Source organism: Sphaerodactylus townsendi, linkage group LG02, assembly GCF_021028975.2.
Source record: "Sphaerodactylus townsendi isolate TG3544 linkage group LG02, MPM_Stown_v2.3, whole genome shotgun sequence".
NCBI classification, from domain to species: Eukaryota; Metazoa; Chordata; class Lepidosauria; order Squamata; family Sphaerodactylidae; genus Sphaerodactylus; species Sphaerodactylus townsendi.
In genome coordinates this window covers 146,028,031-146,045,799 of record NC_059426.1, presented here as the reverse complement: position 1 = coordinate 146,045,799, position 17,769 = coordinate 146,028,031, and the positions used below count along the sequence as shown (strand labels likewise).

Here is a 17,769-nt window from a genome sequence, read left to right as displayed (position 1 = left end):
TGTGAGTAGTTTATCACATTGAAATCCTAAGCAAAGTTCTATGTCCAATGAAATCAACGGACATCAAAAGGGATACCTCACTTTGGGATCACACGATTACAGTGTCAATTTGTGAGGAAAGAGAGGATTTTTAAAAATAATGTGCTTTTTATTTCCTTATAATTTCCAACAGCTTAAATCTACCTACTTCAAGATGATGACCCAATTCCAGAAAATGTGTGAAGTACATTATGTTTTCCGCTTGAGGAATATGTTTTTCCAGCGCAGGAGCTAACGTCAAGATATGCAATACACTCGACACGGCTACACTTGGTAACACAACTCTGACACCTAAAGTGTGTGTTTGCCAAAAGGACAATCACTCGTCTCTTGGGAGGGCTCCTGCTAAATCATAGCTTTTGCAAGAGGCATCTCTGCTTGAAGGATCAAGTGGAAAACAATGGACAAAAGAAAAGGGCAATGCAAAGAGAAAACATGTATAGCTGAAGTGTCATGTCAGACCTCTGCCACTCCTTTTGTCTCCTGTCTGCACATTTGAGTATCAATTTTTATTCTCAATTCTTCATTTGCAAAGTAAACCTCAACTCTCCAGACCGACCCTATTTTTCAAAGACCCCATTAAGGCGATTAAGCACTAATCGTAATGATTACATAAATTCAGAGTTATAGGTTGTTGACACGGCTCACAGAAAGGCAAATCTCACCCACTCATGCTTAGTTAAGTTTAGCTTCTAAGTTTGATTGTCTTTTTGGTTGCTGTTTAAAACTTTTTATTTGGCTACATGTATAGTCTGGCTTTTCCTATTGACAAAATGCCAGGGAAAAATCTGAAATGACTGAATATCCAAACACAGAAAATCGCTCTACTGAATGTGTTAATCTGGTTCATAATGCTTAACTGGATCTTGGACTTAAGCCTACCAGACTTTATTCAGTAGATAAGCAGCTTTCTTTTGAAAACTGCCACATGAGCAATACTAGCACTAGTAGCTGATAGACTGCAACAGTGGATAGACTGATGTCATCGAGGGAGGGTGGCTGCCAGAGACCAGTGGAAGGACCACCCTGTTCCTTTGCCACTCTTTCTAGACACGGACACACACACACAAATTAATTTACGATCTGTCCTATTATTTTAGGCTGAGGAAGAACCACAATATGGTGAGAGCAAGAACAGGTTACCAGTAATGCCAAAATGGATCAAATCCTTTGCAAGTTGAACACTACTTGGTGCCATGATGGATGCTGAACAATCCATGGCTGGGCACCCATCACTAGGCAGGTAACCTCAGAGCTGTTTGGACCTGGATTGCTCATATGACCTCAGCAGCACAGGCAAAGCTCATATCCCCATCTGGGGCTCCCTTACGCTTCGTACTCTGCAGAGAAAGGGAAAGCTGGAGAGCAGCACAGTCATGGGGGAGGAGAATTTCTTTTTCTGATATTCACTTTTTAAAAAAGATGTAGTCATTAATTAGGAGCCGTGTGGCGTAGTAGGTAAGTGCTTGCACTGCCATTCACACAGTCAGGAGTTCGAGCCTCTTGTGGGCCAGATATCCTGGCAGCTGGCTCATGGTCAACTCCTTGTTCGGTAAATGAGTACCTAGCACATAACTAGGGGGTAAAGAATAGCTGGGGAAAGCCATGGCAAACTACCCCACAAAAACGGCTTGCCTGTGAAATCACTGCTTGCAGTGGTACCCCAGGGTCGAACACGACTGAAGGGGAAACTTTACCTTTTTTAGTCATTAATTACTCTGATTCACTTTTTGCTCTTTTAAAAGAGGAATTCCTCTTTCCTTTCTCCTTGAAATCAGTGTACCCTCCAACATTGGCAGTTGTCTTACGTTATACACCACAGGGTGGTGCTCTAGCAGGGGGATAGAAAGGTTTGGGAAGACACTGCCTGCCTCCAAGCACCAGCAGAGTGAAATTCTGAAATTTTGCACAACTAAAATCAATCAAAATCAGACGTATAATTCCTAAAGCAACAGGGGAAATAAACATGTTGTTGGATATTAGGGAGAAACTTGGAAAAGGGGAATAAAAAAAATTGCTACTTGAAAGGGATAGCAATCCTGTCCATGAAAGCTTTGCACAGAAATGTAAACGCAATGAAGCGGATCATCCAGCGGCCTAGCAATTATCAGCAGAGTTATCTCCTTACATGCCAGCTGGGCTTTAAAGGGTGGAACTCTGCATAAGATTGGCCTTGGACATATTATGGGTATTGCCACTGACTGTCTCCTCATTTGGACCTGGATTGCTCATATGACCTCAGCAGCACAGGCAAAGCTCATATCCCCATCTGGGGCAAAAAATCCAAACTTCACATACACGCTACAGGGGTCAGTGCTATCAGTCACAGACCAGGAAAGGGATTTAGGCGTCTTAGTTGATAGTTCCATGGAAATGTCAACTCAATGCATGGCAGCTGTGAAAAAGGCAAACTCTATGCTGGGGATCATTAGAAAAGGAATTGATAATAAAACTGCAAAGATTGTCATGCCCTTATATAAAGCAGTGGTGCGACCGCACGGAGTACTGTGTCCAGTTCTGGTCGCCGCATCTCAAAAAGGATATTGAGGAGATAGAAAAAGTGCAGAGAAGGGCAACAAGGATGATTGAGGGACTGGAGCACCTTCCCTATGAGGAGAGGCTGCAGCGTTTGGGACTCTTTAGTTTGGAGAGGAGGCGGCTGAGGGGGGATATGATTGAAATCTACAAAATTATGCATGGGGTAGAAAATGTTGACAGAAAGAATTTTTTCTCTCTTTCTCACAATACTAGAACCAGGGGGCATTCATTGAAAATGCTGGGGGGAAGAATTAGGACTAATAAAAGGAAACACTTCTTCACGCAACGTGTGATTGGTGTTTGGAATATGCTGCCACAGGAGGTGGTGATGGCCACTAACCTGGATAGCTTTAAAAGGGGCTTGGACAGATTTATGGAGGAGAAGTCGATTTATGGCTACCAATCTTGATCCTCTTTGATCTGAGATTGCAAATGCCTTAACAGACCAGGTGCTCGGGAGCAACAGCCGCAGAAGGCCATTGCGTTCACATCCTGCATGTGAGCTCCCAAAGGCACCTGGTGGGCCACTGTGAGTAGCAGAGAGCTGGACTAGATGGACTTTGGTCTGATCCAGCTGGCTTGTTCTTATGTTCTTATGTTCTTATGTTCTTATGTTCTTATTTCTTGTATGCCTTACATTGCAATGGAGGCATATGCTGACCCACATAAATGCAGTGAGCATCAGAGAGAGTAGCAGTAAACTGCATGTGTATAATGATTTGTACTTACACACTCAAAAACACACGCATACCACATAGGCTGGGATGTTCCCTAAATACTTGTAGCTCCAAGCGTATTTTTACTTCACATATGTGTTTCCAAATGATCGTGCAGTTACAAGCACCATGTATGAGGATTAGGCTCACACTCTCATTTTTTATTAATATAAATATACTTAATTAAAAAAGACACACAACACAACTTGAGTCATGTTTACTCAGAAGTAAATGCTGCAATGGGACATGTATCCTGGTGAGTATGCACAGGGTCACAGCATTAATGGGCTCATTCGGGTTGCTATGCGCTTTGTAATCCCATTCCAGTTGTAAATTAATTTGATACATATTGCTATTATCTCTGCGTATCTCTAATGTCATCCTCTGCAAAAGTACTTTTAAATTCCCCCCATGCACTTATGTGCCATTGAAATCAAAGGCGCTTAAGCACTTTAATTATGCACTTAAGTTCTACTGATTGCGCTGGGACTGAAGCACACCTCACTTCCTATGGATTGTACCCATTGTGTTAATTGTACCTCCATTATGTCTGCCAGATAGCTGCTCTCACTGCTGTCTCTTTGATGGATCCATCCATCTAGATGTCCACTGATTTATCATGTTCCATTTTGATAGCTATCTACCTTTCCCTTGTCATCTTCACGAGGTCTTCTGACATAAGACTTTCTCAATGCATTAGGAAATGAACGAATGGCTGGATGGGCAGGTGAATGTAGACGAGTGAATAAATGATGAGCGGGTACATGGGTGGGGGTTTCCCCCCTACTGTTTCCCACATTAATCACATAATCAAAAATACCATTTTAACAACCATAATCTTGTCATTGTGGAAGACGCTGTTGTCTGTCTCGTCGTGTGATGTGGCTAAATAGTACAGCATGCAGATTGTCTTTTATGCTATGAGATGTAGCAGTATTCCCTTGCCTCCGAGAAGTACCTGAGGCCTCAGAAACGGTTGGAACCCCCCTCCCCCACTGCTTCCCTGCGACTGTCTTTTAACAAAGAGTCGTCGTTGTTGCCGTCGTAGTCATCGTCATCATCCACACAATGGCAAGAAAAACATTTCAGAATTCATGTTCACATTTTTTAACAAATTCCTTGGCATGCTTCTTTCAGGCTCGAAGAAAGCAATGGGATGGCAGACCGAACTCAAAGGTGAAAAATAAAAATTGTACACAACAAGGATGGGGTTCTCAGGCAGGTAAGTGGCATCACAGTCTCAGTCAGACATGCACCCGTTCGAACAAAGCAAGGTTGCCTTGATCTTCAGTGTTAAAGGGACTTTTATCCATTTGAGATTAGCAAAACAAAGTTATCTGCTTTTTAGTTTTAAAAGGTTTAATGTTTAATTTTTACAAGCTCTGGCCAGTTTCTGGAGAAGACTCAGCTTAAGCTGATTGTTGTCAAAACATCATGATTCACAGCCAAGTCTGCACAATTTAAATTCTACTAAACCAAAGGCAGCCTACCAGCCATGAATGGCAGCCCGTCAGGGTTAGGAAACTTCTTGATTTAACTGGGGTAGGTCATAATGTACAACTGCTAGGCTGGATTTGGCATGGTGGGTCTCGGGTTACATAAATTTGCTTTGGACTGGTTGTGGTGGGTTTTCCGGGCTGTGGGACCATGGTCTGGTAGATCTTGTTCCTAACGTTTCGCCTGCCTCTGTGGCTGGCATCTTCAGAGGTGTATCACAGAGGGAAGTCTGTTATACACTGTGTCCTACTTCTCTCTGTGATACACCTCTGAAGATGCCAGCCACAGATGCAGGCGAAACGTTAGGAACAAGATCTACCTGACCACGACCACACAGCTTGGAAAACCCACAACAACCAGTTGAATCCGGCCATGAAAGCCTTCCACAGTACATTGCTTTGGACTATTTAAAGGTGTTTCATTCAATCCTTGCAAACCTGTAAAATAGCTCAGGATTATTATTCCTATTCTTCACCAAGTTTGTAGCAAAATGAAATGTACACCAGAGGCCATATTCAATTGTCATGGACTAAAGAGGGTTTGCTCATGATAAACCCTCATTCTCAAAATCATTTGCTCCCCTTCTCTCTTGCGTGAAGCCACAAGGAAAAATTTCCATCTTTAGAAAGTTGTTGGTGTAACCCTGCTGTGTGGTCCACATTTGAATGATACAACATGTTTATTTCTTTATTTCTTGACTTCAAACCGAGATTCTAAATTAGAGTTAAACCGAGGCTTAGGACCCTGATTTGTTCCAAATCCCAGTTGCTCACTCCATCCAAATTGAGATGCCACAACAAAATGTTCAATTAAACTCTTCCTAAACTAGGAAGTCTCCAGTTTGGTTTCACATCTGACAGGAAGAAAGCAGAGAAGCAGCATACTGTCCCAAGAATGTCAGGCTCATTCTCATTATGACCAAACTCCACTTCTGTCCATTACATCTCACTTCAATGCTAGCATCTTAGAATTATAGAGTTGGAAGGAGCCATACAGGCCATCTTGTCCAACCCCTGGCTCAACACAGGATCAGCCTAGCACATCCCAGACAAGTGTTGATCCAGCTGTAGCTTAAAGACTACCCGTGAGGGGTAACTTTTTAAAAAAAAAAATTCCCCACAAATTTCTTCTTGATATCTTCATGTAATTTTTTCATGCCTTAGGCTCCCACACCTTGGTGAGACCACCTCATCTGTCCTTCTGAAAATTGCCTCATGAGTATTATCACCCTACAAATGATTTCTTAACAGTCTATTGCCCTCCATCTCTCTCACACACAAAAATAGAGAGTGTATTTTAGCACGAACAGTGTGTTTTTGCATATTCATCTTGCAATTAGCCAATTCCTTCTGGAATCTTACAATTGTTGGACTGACTGCAACTATAAATAGGTTCAGCTCAGTAATGGAAAAGTAAACAAGTCGGCTTTTTCTTTCTACAGTTTTCCCCTTTGTGAAAGGATTTGTAAAAACTGCTAATTGAGGAATAATACTAGATTTGAGCCCAACACTCATCCTGTCCTTTCAGACAGAATAAAAGAAAGTCGTTAAAATTTTATTCATATTTCTTAATTTTCACAAGTTGCAGCCATTATGCTTTCTTTTAGATCACACTTACAGGATCAAGTTGGGGTCATGGCAGGTGGGATGTCTCTAATAGCCAGTGCAACAGGACTGAAAAAGAAATCTTTAAATTAAGGGGTTGCACTTCAGGAAAAAAAATAGACATGTCAAAATCCAGTTGGCCATGATCCAAAAGGTTGCACTCGGGGCCCTGCATGCTCAGTGGTGTTTCTATAGATCCTTTTAAAAACTTCTGCTCATAAACAATTCTCAAAAGTGAGGGAGCTTTCATGGGAAAACCTCAGTGCAGGCTAAACAAGTAGAAAACAATGGCATGTGTACAGAAGTCAACAGAGCTCTTTGGATCCTGGCCACTGAAATCAATAGGAGACACCTAACATCCTCTAGAACACACCCAAGTAAAAAAATTTACTTGAGATACACAGCTCAGGCAAGACAAAACACTCCTAACCTTCCTTTGGAAAGCATTTAGGCACATGTTAAGGGCTCATTCAAACCAATGCACATTTGTTTAAATTCACATTGGAACTTATTCACATAATTATCTATATTACTTGCAGAAGGCTATATATAACTCCTGAGAATCAGTGAGGTTGCTCACTGTGTAAGGTCATTTTGACTTGCATCTGAAAAACTACAATGGTCTCAACTGAGATAAACTCACACAAGAAAGAATAGTGCATGAATTGTTCTTTGGTGTGGCATAAGAAGAGCCTGTTTGGATCGCACTGGTGGCCTACCTAGTCCAGCATCCTGCCTCACACAATCGCCAACCAGTTACTGTGGAGGGTCAACAAAAGGGAACAAGGAGTAAGGCCTTCCCTTAATGTTGCCCCCTGGTGCTGGAGGTTCCTTCTGTGAAGTGAGCATGTGAAGATGTGGCTAGCCAGTCCAGGAAGATGGAAAGGCCACCCAAACAGCATCACAACTCAACAGTTTCTACATACACACCTGCTGTTGCAGAAATGTACCTACAGGTCCATGCTTATGATCTGAATAGGATACCTTCATTACCATGTGCAGCAGGATTCCACAGGCAGCTGCATGCTAGATGAAGTTTTCCAAACAGAGCAGGATTCCCAGAACAGGGTGACTATGCAGCTTGAAAAAGAGCCACATTTAGCCCACCACTGTCATTTATATGCAATAATTAAAAATCGCTTTCCTCCAGTTTTATGGGATTGAGAAGAGATTTGGCTACGCTAAAATTATCATAAGTGCCACAGCTGTAACATTTTTGAAAGGTAAAAAAATCTGAACAAAGGTAGATATCACGGGAGTTTAAAACAGCTTTGATCCTGCCAATACAGATGTTTATTTATTTGTTGTTAAAGCTCATAGTGATTAAATTGCTACAGAAGATATTGCTGTTTTGTTTGAAGTGGCATCTTAATTTTTGCAACTTTTGAGTTTTTTGTTTGATAACAAGCTTAGAAATTTGTCCCTTTAACTTCAGTTTAATAGCAGTGTATTATAGCATGATTTATTAACATATGGCAGGTGGAAGTTGACAGAAATTATAATGAAATTAAAAGAGCCATTTGTGCAGCAGGCAATTATAATTTAAGAAACATTTATTTGCAGGCTTTAAAAATGAGAGTTTAGAATCAAATGAATTTAAAATGAAAGTTTTTAACAACTGTTACCTTTTTCCTGCAGCCATTCCTCTACGGGCCGGTTATATTTGAAGGGGATTTTCGGTTTAACCAATTGGAACGCAGTATCAGTGTTGCCTTTAAAGTTTAAAAAACAGCTTAAAAACAATCTGAAAAGTCAATGAAATAGTTAAAAAAACATCCTAGATCTGCTTCTTGTGCTTGTTTATGAAGGTGTTTAAACATACATAACCATGCAGATATTTTTTAGTCTTCTTTAATGTGGTAGAGACTAGTTGGTTGTTCATTGCCTGGAATTCTGAAAAATCAGAGGATTAGAACCATGAGACTATCTCCCTTCCATATTCCTTGCATGTTTTGCCTTGATGGCAAAATGGGTCAGATGATCAACCTGGAGTCCAATGTCTGTCACCAGCTCATCAAGATTCCACCATGCACTTATATAACCAAGAATTCAGAACCGCCATTGATACTATGGGGATGGAGGGTTGGAGCTATGCAGCTAGGAATTAATTCAGTAAAGTGTTAGATGACCAGGGGGAAGAAGCGAGGTCAGGCTTCACCCCAATGGTGCCCCTAGATAAACTCTGCTATCTATATGAATGACTGCCACTTGTCTGTGTGCACAGCACATCAGATGCAAAATCCCAAGTCCGCCTCTGGACCAGCAAGTGATAAAAAGGGATGGATTCTATCAACCAAGGTAGCACAATGACAGAGGATTAAGTTAACACGGCCTGCAGTGGAACATCCTCATGATCTGCTTTCAGCATGTGAAGGTTGCTTCCTAGATCGTCGGATATAACCTACAGGAGAATTAATAAGAACTGCGGTTCCCAGTGTAAAGATCTTGAATATTGTGAATTATGCTGATGTTCAAACAGAGCCAAAAGAGGTTCAATGGAAAGTGGTCAGTTAAATGAAGGGGAGGCATTCTCTTCCATTGAAAAAGTCATAGCTCAATGGCAGAGCACTGTAAGCAGGTCAACTCTGGCACCTCCAGATAAAAGGATCAGGTAGCAGGAGAAATAAAAGACCCCCCCTTGGTCACCCTGGAAAGTGACTGCTAGTCAAGGGTGGACAATACTGACATTGACATTGGAGCAAGCTTATTTTCTGCTGCTCCAGAGACTAGGACAAGGAGTAATGGATTCAAAGTGCAGGAAAAGAGATTCCACCTAAACATTAGGAGGAACTTCCTGACAGCAAGGGCTGTTCGACAGTGGAATACACTGCCTCAGAGTGTGGTGGAGTCTCCTTCTCTGGAGGTTATTAAACAAAGGCTGGATGGCCATCTGTCAGGAGTGGTTTGATTGTATATTCCTGTATGGCAGAGTTGATGACCCCTGTGGTCTCTTCCAACTATGATTCTATGACAGAGCAAAGGTCTAATTCAATATGAGGCAGCTTGGTGTTTTTAAACTGCAAGGTTACAACAAATTATCTATATCAGTTGTGTCAGAAAACCAGAAGAGACCTACCACCTCAGGTTCAAAAGTGGACTATATTTGCAATCCTATCCGTCAGGTTCAGCTCAGATTCTGAGTTCAGCTTTCAAGCTCATTAATGCCTCCCTCTTTAAAAAAAACACAACAAACCCCTGAATTACTATTCTGACAGACTGACATTTGTCTGGCGGTGGTTCATATTTGATTTTGAGCTTATGCAACATTAGCAGTCAGTTTACATTTGGATGTCAAGTCTGTTTCTTTCAAGTCAGACACAAAGCAGGCTGCAGCTGGGATTTGGGTTAAAACCTCCTGCCGGGACATTTAAGAAGGGGAAAGCTCTGTGGCTAGGCTGGAGCAAAGGCCGAGATCACAGTCAGTTGGCGGTGAAAAGACCTGCTGCAGGGAGAGGACTCAGCAGATTCAGTCTGTCCTTTGCCACGAGAACAAAGCCCTGTGCCATTTAGGCACAACTGCTGAAAATATCATTTCTCTTTGAGAAAACAGTTAGTTAAGTGCCATGGACACATTGTAGTCTCCGCTGAACTTGTGCCTCAGGCTCAATATCAGTTAGCAGGGACTGCCCTTGGTCCTCCTAATAAGACTAAAAAGGAAATGTAAAACGGTGGCAATACACTCTTTCAATCATGCTTCTGACAGCATTAGCGACATTGTATATTGCCTATGGCATACAATATCAGAAAGGTTGTACTCAGCAATTGAGGATCACTTATGCGCTAATAGAGAGATCAAAAATGCCATTCTCAAATTACTTAACTTGGGAAAAATTCCACTGACCATTTTGCAGAACTATCCTGGAATAGTTTCCCTGAAAAAAAGATGTGTTATGGCTTATTTTCAGGGGATGTCTTATTTTTTTCCATGATTTTGCGCCCCCCTTGTGACCAGTTCATCTGCGCCTGAGAATCTGTAACTAGGGCTTATTTTTGGAGCAGGGCTTATTTTTGGAGCAGGGCTTATATTTCAAGCATTTTCCAAAAATCATGGGTTTATTTTTGGGATAGGTCTTAATGGTAAGTGACTTGACGACTAAGACCCAGATAATTGTCTGTCTGTCTGTCTGTCTGTCTGTCTGTCTGTCTGTCTGTCTGTCTGTCTTTCTTTCTTTCTTTCTTTCTTTCTTTCTTTCTTTCTTTCTTTCTTTCTTTCTTTCTTTCTTTCTTTCTTTCTCTTTTTTTGGTATGGATCCATAACAAGTTGGGGCCAAAAAAATGATATAATGAAGAATAAATTCAAAGTTGTAGCTTAAGCAGATATATGTAGAATACTGAAAATAAGAATGCATAGAGGCCTGAACAGATGTTGTGAAAATGAAGGGGCCAAAAGGAATTGTCGATGCTTTGCTATACACAGGGCTATGTCTGAAGTTACATCATGACTTGAACATGTAAAAATAGGCCCCTTCTATGTAGCAAAGGCATAATGGGTTGAAGTGGGGATAAAGTAATCCGTTCTCCTGTTTTCCCATTCACATGCATCTGCGCAGGCAGCGATTGGAGCCCACAGAAACAATCAGGGTTGCTGTTGCACCTTCGCATGGAGGCGTGCCTATTTTTATTTATTTCCCACTTATGTGTAGCTACGCGGGCTTTCACAAATGAACCCCTACAGCCATGCTGATGTCTCACAATATGACCATCTGCACCTGTGTAGTTACGCAGACATAAGCCACAAAATTTGTAAAAAGGAAACGGAGACAAATAAAGTGCCTCCTGCCCGGCTGTTCACTTGCGAGCGGCTGCAACCCAGGATTTCATCGTCCCAGTTTGGGCACTCGGCAGTGGCATAGTGCCAAGGGGACGAGGGGTGTGCAACGCACTGGGTGCGCGCCTCTGCCGGGGCATGGAGAGGGCATTCCAGGGGCATGGCGGGGGTATTTCGGCGCGTTCCAGGGGTGTTGCACAGCAGGACAGGGGCGTGGCAGGGGCACAGGGTGCACACGTGCCCCGGAAGCAGTTTTCCCTTGCTCCGCCCCTGGCACTCAGTCTCTAAAAGGCTTGCCATCACTGGTCTAGTACTTCACACACTGTTCACTTATGCATGTATAGAGAATCATTAATATAGAGAAACTGTGAACAATGTAATTTTCTCTGTAGAATAGTCTATAGCGCCTCAACACTGTCACCTCATTATCACCTGGGAGGTTAGGTCTCCCACTACAGTGGCAGGTCTCTTGGCATTGTCCCCTCCCCCACCCTATTTATTGCTGCTGATTCACATGATGGTGAGGGGAAATACAATGTCACATCTAGTGCAAAGCCCCAGATTTATAGTTTGAGTGAATGCTAGGGTGTGACTCCACTGTGATGAGGCCACTTTCATCTTTGTGCTGGAAATAACATGTGTTGGTGCGATGAAGGTGAGCTGTCCTGTCCTCTATTTCTCCCAGTGGATAGCCATTTCATGGCATGTCTAGACCAGGCATCACTTCCAGTTTGTTCCAGCATCTATCAAGAAAGCTTGAAATATTCATCCTAACCAAACCCTAGATTTTCCTTAAAACCAGGACAAACCTTACTAATCTCCACCACATCTTTACATGTTTTGATTTTAAAGTTAAGTTTAAGTTTATGTTATTATTATGATTATTTTGGTTTTTGCAGGAAACACCCTTCATGATGAAAATGTAAATAGCGAAATAGCGTACCTTTAAAAACTAGGAAAAATCAAAGGACATTTGAGAATTCAAAACAGTTTAAATTGCAACATTAACACCTTTTCATGTTCTTTTTTAAATTTTAATTTCTTTCCCCCCATTTATTGAAACCATTAGTCAGAACGATTTAAGAACATGTGCGTGAGAATGTGTTCATTGCAGTATTTCATGGACAAGACTGAGTTAAAGAGGAACCTGTGAATTATCACTGTACACATAATATAACGGATTTGCCACCCAAAATCTCATGCATTAAAGTATGCATTGTATACCACATGATTATTTTTACATGACAGTTTTTATGGAAAAAACATCATCGTCATCAGGAAGCAGTAACATTTTAACCAAAAAAATCACAGTACCATCAACCCAATAAACATTGAATATTTATATCGGTTCACTTAAGGCAACTAAACTCACAGCAGAGGCCTACTGGATTGTTTCAACATACATCTCACCATCCCGTAAGAAAACCTTGAAGAACAACATACCAACATACAGCTCTTCTGAGTTAAAATCTGATTCTGGGCAGAGGAGAGAAGTGGAGATAGTCTGCACAATAGAATTAAGTAAATATGTGAAATTTTCACACGTAAATGGAAAGAATACAAGTCATCATCACTGGGATTTTTTTACATTATTTAAAACTGCAACTCACAATTTGTCCATTGGCTTCGTTTTGCTACTTGTGGCAATAGAATATTATCCACAAAGACATTATGAAATAACAAAGTCCCATGGATTTCACTTGGACTTAATTTTCACACAGAGTTGGATCAAGGTGTAAGATATTTTAGCAAGTCTTGTACTCAGAGTTGGAAAGATTAATCCGATCAGTACACATTTTTTGTACAACCCCCAAGTTATATTCTTAAAGAAACTCAAAGGAATCACAATTCCAAATTAGGCCTTCTTGCAAGTGCTTAATATGGAATAAAAGGTAGATTTCTGTGATTTTAAACTACGTGCACATTATACAAAGCAAAACACAGACAGTTGTCAACAATGTAGGTATATTTGCTAGAGTAAGAATGACTTAAGCTAGGAGGAAGCAAAAGGAGTATATGGGAAAGAGGCTCATCTATCAGTTTTTCATGCTTGTAGATCTAAAGATGAAGTTACAGATCTCCAGATCTGAATACACCTTGAGTATATAATGAAGGAGATACAAGTATTTCCTTACCAAATGTTTCCTCCAAAGAGCAAATGGTAGAATTGCAGCTCACTCACTATTTTTCCCCTAATGTCCAAATACATGCTAATCTGGATAGACATAAAAATGTCATTACTTGCACACATAATTATGATGATCTGGGCTGGCTCACATATTATGTAAAAATACAACTGCTTACATGAGGCATCCATTCAAAGGAAGGAACCTGTGAGACATTATTGCTCATTGACTGTGAACCAGAAAACTAATTAATGTAATGATTGATATTATGACTTGGTTAGAAGCAGAATAACAATCACTTTTACTGTTTATGGAAGAGAAGCCATGGATTCACACTAATTACACCTTTGGCACTGAACTGCTTATGTAAATAAACCTCTTGCACAAGTAACTGTACACACACATCTGCTAGAAAAGGTGGCATTGGAACTAGCTTTTTGACGATGCTTCCTCGACTAAATATTAAAGGCTTAAGACCTTACCTATGAAGCAACACAAAACAAATATTTTATGACATAGCTGGAGAATACACTCACCAAAGTGTATATACTTCATCTCTGATAACTGCAGGGAATGGATCCAAGCAACGAGCAAGTATGGGCGAGTAAGAGGGATACCATGACAGGCTGACTCTTGCCCACTCTGTGGTGGCCAAGAGTTGTGGATGACCCAACATTATGGGCACTGATGTTCTTGTGCCATTGTAAGATATGTGGATGACAGAAAAGCTATTTCCTGAAGCCTCCAAAGTAAATGATCAGTGTGCCATTATTTATAGTAATATTTAATGTCCTAATTTTTGATAGGGTATTTATGATTTTAACTGTAACAGTGTGAGCCACCCTGAGCCCAGCTTTAATCAGGAAGGGTGGAGTAAAAATATAATAAATAGTAATTTTTACAAAATCTTACTTTCAAGCTCTCACACAGAAGGAGAGTCCACATTCTATTCAGCCTGACCTATGCACTGCTCTGAGAAGGTTTGTTCAGATTTCCGCCAGGCAGTGTTTAGGGATTGAATGTCCTTTACACCCCTTTCCCTTGTATATAGTAGGAGTGTGTGACCTTAATATAAATACAAATGTCCTTAACTCGTATAATTAGTATTGGTCTCCTAATCCACGCAGCTTCTCTTTGTGTAGCATTTTGGTGGTACATAATTGTCACATGCTGTAGTACACTGATGCCAGGAGTCCTAGGATATGTCACTTCCAGGTCAGCTTACATGCACAAACATGACATCATGCATCCTGGCAGAAATGTATATTTCCAGGTTCCTGGAATATATTTATTATTCCATTTTTAACCTGCCTTTCTTCCATCATGGAACTCATAGTGGCATATATACATTCCCATGAGATCTTGAAGGAGAAAAGGGTGACATGTGAATTAGCCGTAGTGTAGCCATGTCTACCAAGGCCAAGTAAAGAACTGAGGCGAATGTTTCATGCAGTGATGAACCAGCACTGTGTTATCGGTGCTTGTAGTTAAAATCTCCAAAAGTTTACATTCCTCACCTCATTGAGCAAACAAATCTTCAACCTGTACCCTGTTTTTTTAAACTATAGTAGTCAGAAGTTCGTATTGTTTTTGTAGCATATAATAGATAAGGAAGAAGCCTTCTTAAAAGTATGTCAAAAAGGAGGTGGGCAGCCCCATCCAAGAGGCCATGCGTCTAGCCAAGGCACTACAGATGTGCAGGGCTGCTGTCCCCAAAAAGACTTGCTGGTGGTGTGGGGAGGCTCGTAACATGGAAAAGCCTCCCCACTGCCAAGAAGCCCCCATTGGGTTGCACAGACTTACACCACCGCAGAAATCAGAGCCCCATCCAAAAGGCCAGGGGGAAGCCAACTAACATCAGCTTTCCCCCGTCGCATCCCCAGCTTGCCCCCACTACACCAGCAGCAACAGCAGGGGCACCCCTGGATGCTGGCGCTGCATCCGGTGCTGTGTTAACAACACTGGGGAGGGCTGCAGTGGACATACCCCAGAGGGATTGTCCCTCTGCCAAGGTAAGTTCCTCAAGGAGGTCAAATCTGCTGATGCACCTGCACATCCCTCCCACAGGGGAATCTGCACCCCTCGGATGGGGCTCATAGATTACTTTCCTATTGTAATGTCGAAGGCTTTCACGGCCGGAATCACTTGGGTGCTGTGTGGTTTACGGGCTGTATGGCCATGTTCTAGCAGCATTCTCTTCTGACTTTTCGCCTGCATCTGTGGCTGGCATCTTCAGAGGATCCTCTGAAGATGCCAGCCACAGATGCAGGCGAAAAGTCAGAAGAGAATGCTGCTAGAACACGGCCATACAGCCCGGAAACCACACAGCACCCAAGTACTTTCCTATTGGTTTAGATTTGGTGCAGTATTGAGTTGTCATTGTGTAATTAGTACAAAAATTCTGCAAGATCCTGATGCCAATTTGACTATATATGCTTATGCTTTGATCCATTAGTCGTCAGCATCTTGAACTTTCATAAGAATAGATGCTTTCCTTGATCATGAGGACTCAATAGAGTTTCTATTCTAGTTGCTAGTAGTGATTTGGACCTCTGCTTTAAACCCAGCTAAAATTTGTAATTTCACCAGCAATTTCCCAGCCAAGGCAGGCACTGACCAGCCGAGGCTTGCTAAATTTCAGTATTTGATCTTGTGACCTTTAACTAAACTCAGGCACAATGAAAGCCTCTAGTGAGAACTCCTTATTAATGATATAACCTTCTGAGCAGGGAAGTAGGAAGGGGCAGTGGGGGCTGGGGGAGGTGCTCAGATTCCCACCACATTCCTGAGGATCTTATTGGAGATGCAACAGGATCCAAACAGGCCTGGGCAGTGGTGATTTGCCACTTGGAACTGAACTTGGAATAAACCAAGTTATTTTTGATTTTTGGAGAATTTCATTTGTCAAGACCAAGGGTCAAAGGATACACTTCACTAAACTGGGTTAGATTCTACGACTGTGTGAGAGGGGAAGGAGCTTGCACAACAGAATCTTAGACTCATTCCGCACATGCAGAATAATGCATTTTCAAACTGCTTTCAGTGCTCTTTGAAGCTGTGCGGAATAGCAAAATCCACTTGCAAACAGTTGTGAAAGCGGTTTGAAAACGCATTATTTTGCATGTGCGGAAGGGGCCTTACGTTCCTCCCCCTTCCCTCACCATCCCCCTAAACACCATGGAAAAGTGTCTGCTGAGCGCAAAAGTATCAAGAAAAAAATAATCCTCACTTTTCTGTAATAACAAGTATTGAGCTGGTTTTTCTGTGTTTACACAAGAGATAAGCAGGACCATTTTGTTCCATTTTTTCCCCTCGCTGCAGCCTCAAAACTATGTAGTGCTTTGTCCATGAAGTTCTCCTTCAATTCAGGGTTTGGGGGTGGGGGAGTGGGGTGGGTGGGTGTGGACATTGCTGGGGAAGCGGGCAGACAGGGAAGATCCTGTTGATTGAACTTCCTCTGTGGGACTCAAGCCTTTTTTGGGCATTTTCCTTCTAACCTCTGCATTATTTTCAATACATCATCCCATTAATAGGGTAAAAAACAACCATCTGAGGCCACTGACTTAGAGGTTTTCTGTACTTTTACCCATGTTACTTAATCGATTGTTTTAAAGTTTATCATAAGCACAGCTGACTATGCCTGCTACGCACTTAAACAGTTAGCTTTCTTGCTTATACTTAAAAAAAATCCTTCCAAACAAACTTTATTCCATTAGATTAGTTTCTAAACCAAAATGGGCTCTCAAGCCATGGAAGTAAAAGAGCAATTTGGACACTGACAAATGCTGCGTCTTGGTCCAGACACCAGTAATGAAGATGCACTGCTGTTAAAAGCAAAGCAGAATGGCTCAAAGGTTCCAATAAATTGCAATGGTCAGGAAGAAAGTATTTGCTTCCAGGTGCAAAATTAATATAACCTGAAATGTTGTCAGTTACTTGAAGATGCTAATCTGGATGTGGTAAGAAAAGACAAATAATAAATTGGCCCTAAAATAACAAGGAAGGTAGTACGATCTGACACCCAAGTGGGAAAAAAGAAGTTATGATTCACAGTGACTGATAAGGTGTGCTTAAAATAGGAGAAACAGGGACTAATACACACAAGGAATATGCACCGGAGACAAATTCCTTGTGTGTCCAATCACACTTGGCCAATAAAGATTCTATTCTATTCTATTCTAATAAGGATAACCAATGTTGTATGTAAGACTGTATGTATGTCTCCATGGATGTGACATTGGTGATCCCCACAAACCCTACTTATTTTGTTGTTTGAGTCTGGGTGGAACAATTGTCAACAAAAGGCCAGGGGAGATAATGCCGTTAGAAAATCCATCAGGGGGAGTCTCGGATGGGCTGTACTAGGGTGGTATTTGGAGCTCTACACATAGATTGGGCAAATCAGTGACACAGGTGAGGCAGTGCACCACCAGGCTCTGCAGGTTATAGCTCTACTTCCATATGGAAGTTATGTGCAGTTC

The 17,769-nt window shown here is 41.6% G+C and overlaps 1 protein-coding gene across 14 annotated transcripts in view; it reads right to left on the bottom strand.

The window, feature by feature from the left end:
- The window catches only part of NRXN3 (neurexin 3), a 1,536,364-nt gene that overhangs the window by 167,196 nt on the left and 1,351,399 nt on the right, over positions 1–17,769 (bottom strand). For 10 of the 14 annotated variants that reach the window (XR_007243535.1, XM_048485034.1, XM_048485036.1 and 7 more), the window contains one exon: positions 8,020–8,106. The exons of the other annotated variants lie outside the window; for them this stretch is intronic. Coding sequence is in view for 9 of the 10 variants with exons in the window: in XM_048485034.1 (XP_048340991.1) it covers positions 8,020–8,106 (87 nt within the window). In the remaining variant the exon portion in view is untranslated. The remainder of the gene's footprint in view (positions 1–8,019; positions 8,107–17,769) is intronic. 14 annotated transcript variants of the gene reach the window in all.